Source organism: Dendrobium catenatum, unplaced genomic scaffold (assembly GCF_001605985.2).
Source record: "Dendrobium catenatum unplaced genomic scaffold, ASM160598v2 fragScaff_scaffold_1266, whole genome shotgun sequence".
Lineage (NCBI taxonomy): Eukaryota > Viridiplantae > Streptophyta > Magnoliopsida > Asparagales > Orchidaceae > Dendrobium > Dendrobium catenatum.
Genome location: NW_021319728.1, coordinates 8,533 through 11,788, shown reverse-complemented (window position 1 = coordinate 11,788; position 3,256 = coordinate 8,533). Strand labels below are relative to the sequence as shown.

The window sequence follows — 3,256 nt, the reverse complement described above, 5'->3', positions numbered from 1 at the left end:
AATGTTTCAAATTTTAGTAGAAATTTCAAAGTTAAGCATACTCGTATAAAAGAAACTCCTGACCTCCTAGAAAGTTACACCAAATGGACAAAAGCTTTAGGCTATTAGGCCAAAGCCGATAATATCTCAATAGTTGAGAGTTTGGGCTTTTACATCTTTCGGGAGTATTAGGTATGCAATGAAATGATCCAAGTCTTTGGCTATGATTAATCTCTTCTTTCCCTTCAATCTCCATGTTATTGGGGTTGTTGGAAAGCTTGAAATCATTGGTTATTGTTTCGATCATATGGGTTTGTATTAGCCTTATACTAATATAAAGAAACGATTTATCTCAGAATTAGGTTAAACTTGTAGCGCATTGGAATAAATTATCATCTTACTTACATAAAGAAAATTAAAACAGGAATAAGAAATTTTATTCAATCAATGTTCCTTCATTACATGTATCAGATTTCGACACTTACAAGCATTAAAATGTACCCTGGATTTTCATGATATTATCCTTTACACAAAAGCACTGCCATCTACTTCTCCGGTAATTTCACATATAGATGACGCTACTTAACTGTCACTGAAATCTACAATGGCAAGGCAGCAGCTAGCAGATACTGTGGCTAATACAGGAATTATGACAGTGGCATATTGCCCAACGATAAGCACGAAGTAAATGCGAAACCAAAGATCACATATAAAGAAGTAGTTGGGCGCAGAGATTAGTCCTGTATAAGCACCTAGAACCATCTGCATTCATTTATTTTCAATGTAAGTAATTTTGCATTGAAATCTTTCAGCCATCAAGCCCATGAAAGGCACAAAAGCAAATCCATATGGAATCATTGCCAAACAAAGCCCAAAGGCAATCATTTCGGAAGCAAATTCCCTTGAAATCATATCTGTAATAGGCTATGTGGATAAGTCCAAAACTGCCAGAACCGCTACAAGTTACTGCATCACAGCTGTTCTTTATTTTTGAAAATTAAGCTTTATATTCACGAAGTGATTATCTCATAATTTATATTAGACTCCATGACAAATGTAAGATTGGACAATGTCAGTCGTAAAATTATTCTTGTTTTTATATAATTTGATGCTGTAGTTTGGTGAATGAAATTGCAATGTTCATTTTCTTTATGTTATTCGTGGAAGTATCACACTCTGATGTTTTCACATCTGCCATTATCTACTATCCTGAGATTTGTGGCCATGCCATATTTTTATTTCTTCATTGATAGTGTGCCAATGCAGGTACTATCTGTCTCCCGAATTATGGTTGCATGGCAGCCAATCGGCATATCGATGGGTGTGTTTGACATGTGCCACAGGTAAAACTTGAATATGAAAATGTCATATTGATTTGTAATTTGTTTACCATATTTAAAACAAACTATTTTTATTTATTTATTTATTTGTATTATTATTATTTTATATTTAAAACAAACTAGGTATCTAAAGGAGAGGAAACAGTTCGGAGTTCCACTTGCAGCATTCCAAATCAATCAGGAAAAATTAGTTCGCATGCTTGGCAACATTCAGGCTATGCTTCTTGTTGGTTGGCGTCTATGCAAGCTATATGAATCTGGAAAGATGACTCCTGGTCATGCTAGCTTGGGAAAGGTTAAACTTCTTATAATCCGGAAGTTTGTTTTCGACATATTTATACATGCTTGTAGGTAACTTTCTCTGCTTCCATTATTTAGGCATGGACCACCAATAAGGCTAGAGAAACAGTTTCTCTTGGTCGAGAACTACTTGGTGGAAATGGTATCTTGGCTGATTTCTTAGTGGCAAAGGTCGGTCTTCTAGCATATCAATTATTCTTAATTGCTCTTCACCATAATGAGGCTTCTACAAGTTGGAATGACAATATGACCAACAAACTTGCATGGAATTGCAGAAATTCTAATGGAATGTCATTTGACTATTTAGTTTATAGCCCGGTTGAAAATGCATGCATGATAGTAGATGATGGATTCCAATGCATAACTATATCTTTTATAGTATTTTGACTTGATTGATCAGGAGGTTTGCTATTTATTTTTTAATAGAAAATTCCTTTCTATTCAAATTTGGTGTATGATTTGAAGATGCTTCATTAACAATATTATATTACAGCTATTATTATGTGCAGATTGTACATGTAGCTCCATGTGCGGAAGACTAGAGTGCATAGTTATGTATTCACTGTGTACTCTATTTTTTTAGCACGGAAAAAGTATACAATAGTACATGCCTGTGTACTCCAAAAAATAAAGTGCATAAAATACACATTTGTGTATATTTGAATAGAGAGTGTGCCTCAACCTATGGGCAAGTATGATGAACCATTAAATAACTACAAAAGAGATTAAGCACCACAAAAGTAAATACTAAATTTTATGTGATTTGACTTAAGCCTACATCCACGATTGCACTGTGATCCAATAATTAACTACGTTAAAGAGAGCACACAAATGATTACACTTCATATGAGATTGTAGATTTGGATAAATATACTACTTTATCTAGCTAGAAGAAAATGCATTCATATGCTTTAAAATTAAGGGCTAGACATGAAGGAGGAAATGCAATTGTTTTTGTAGTTATTTTCTTGATTTTTTTATTAGAGTCCAAATGAGAACTACTCCTTGCTATGACTAGGAGCTTCTTCTGTTGCTATAATAAAAGTTAATATCACATCCAGCTTAAAGAAGCTGAAAAACTCCCTTTGCATGCACCAAAAAAAAAAAAAAAAAACTTCTTTTGTGCTTATTGAATAACATCCCTAGCATCTCTCTTCCTCTTCATCTTATCCCTTTGTTGCTTCTTGTTATGAATGCTAAATAAGTAAGGTTTACCTGGGTTTATTTAGTGAAGAGTTCACTTTTTAGCATTAATAATAAGCCATCATTGAATATTTTTGTAGCCTCTCTTATAAAATTTTTGGTAGCCCATTTAGGGCTTTATGGAAGCCTTCATTTAAGAGTTTTAGTAGCCTACATATAGGATATTAGGATAATTTGGTAACCTAAAATTAGGATTTTGTGATAGTTACCAATCTAGAAAAGTCAAGAATAAATATTATCCAAGAAAGTCAATAAAATTAGACTCTAAACTTAACAGTATATTTTGGTACTCCGGCATTTAGTTTGCACCTAATAATTTATTATTATATTGACACATTGTTCTATGTTTCTGTGGGCTCCGAAAATTCGGCCCCGGCCTCCCCACCGCGCGATTTCTTTTTTTTATCTGAGCGAGGGAGTTTTAACGAACTAAG

The 3,256-nt window shown here is 33.7% G+C and overlaps 1 protein-coding gene across 1 annotated transcript; it reads left to right on the top strand.

Moving 5' to 3' along the window:
- The first annotated feature begins 52 nt into the window (after positions 1 to 52).
- LOC110111934 lies at positions 53 to 2,134 on the top strand. The gene is made up of 3 exons (XM_028699372.1): positions 53 to 1,322; positions 1,443 to 1,614; positions 1,698 to 2,134. Exons 1-3 carry the CDS (start codon positions 1,105 to 1,107, stop codon positions 2,004 to 2,006), a joined length of 699 nt encoding a protein of 232 aa, XP_028555205.1. The 5' UTR covers positions 53 to 1,104; the 3' UTR covers positions 2,007 to 2,134.
- Positions 2,135 to 3,256: the final 1,122 nt, after the last annotated feature.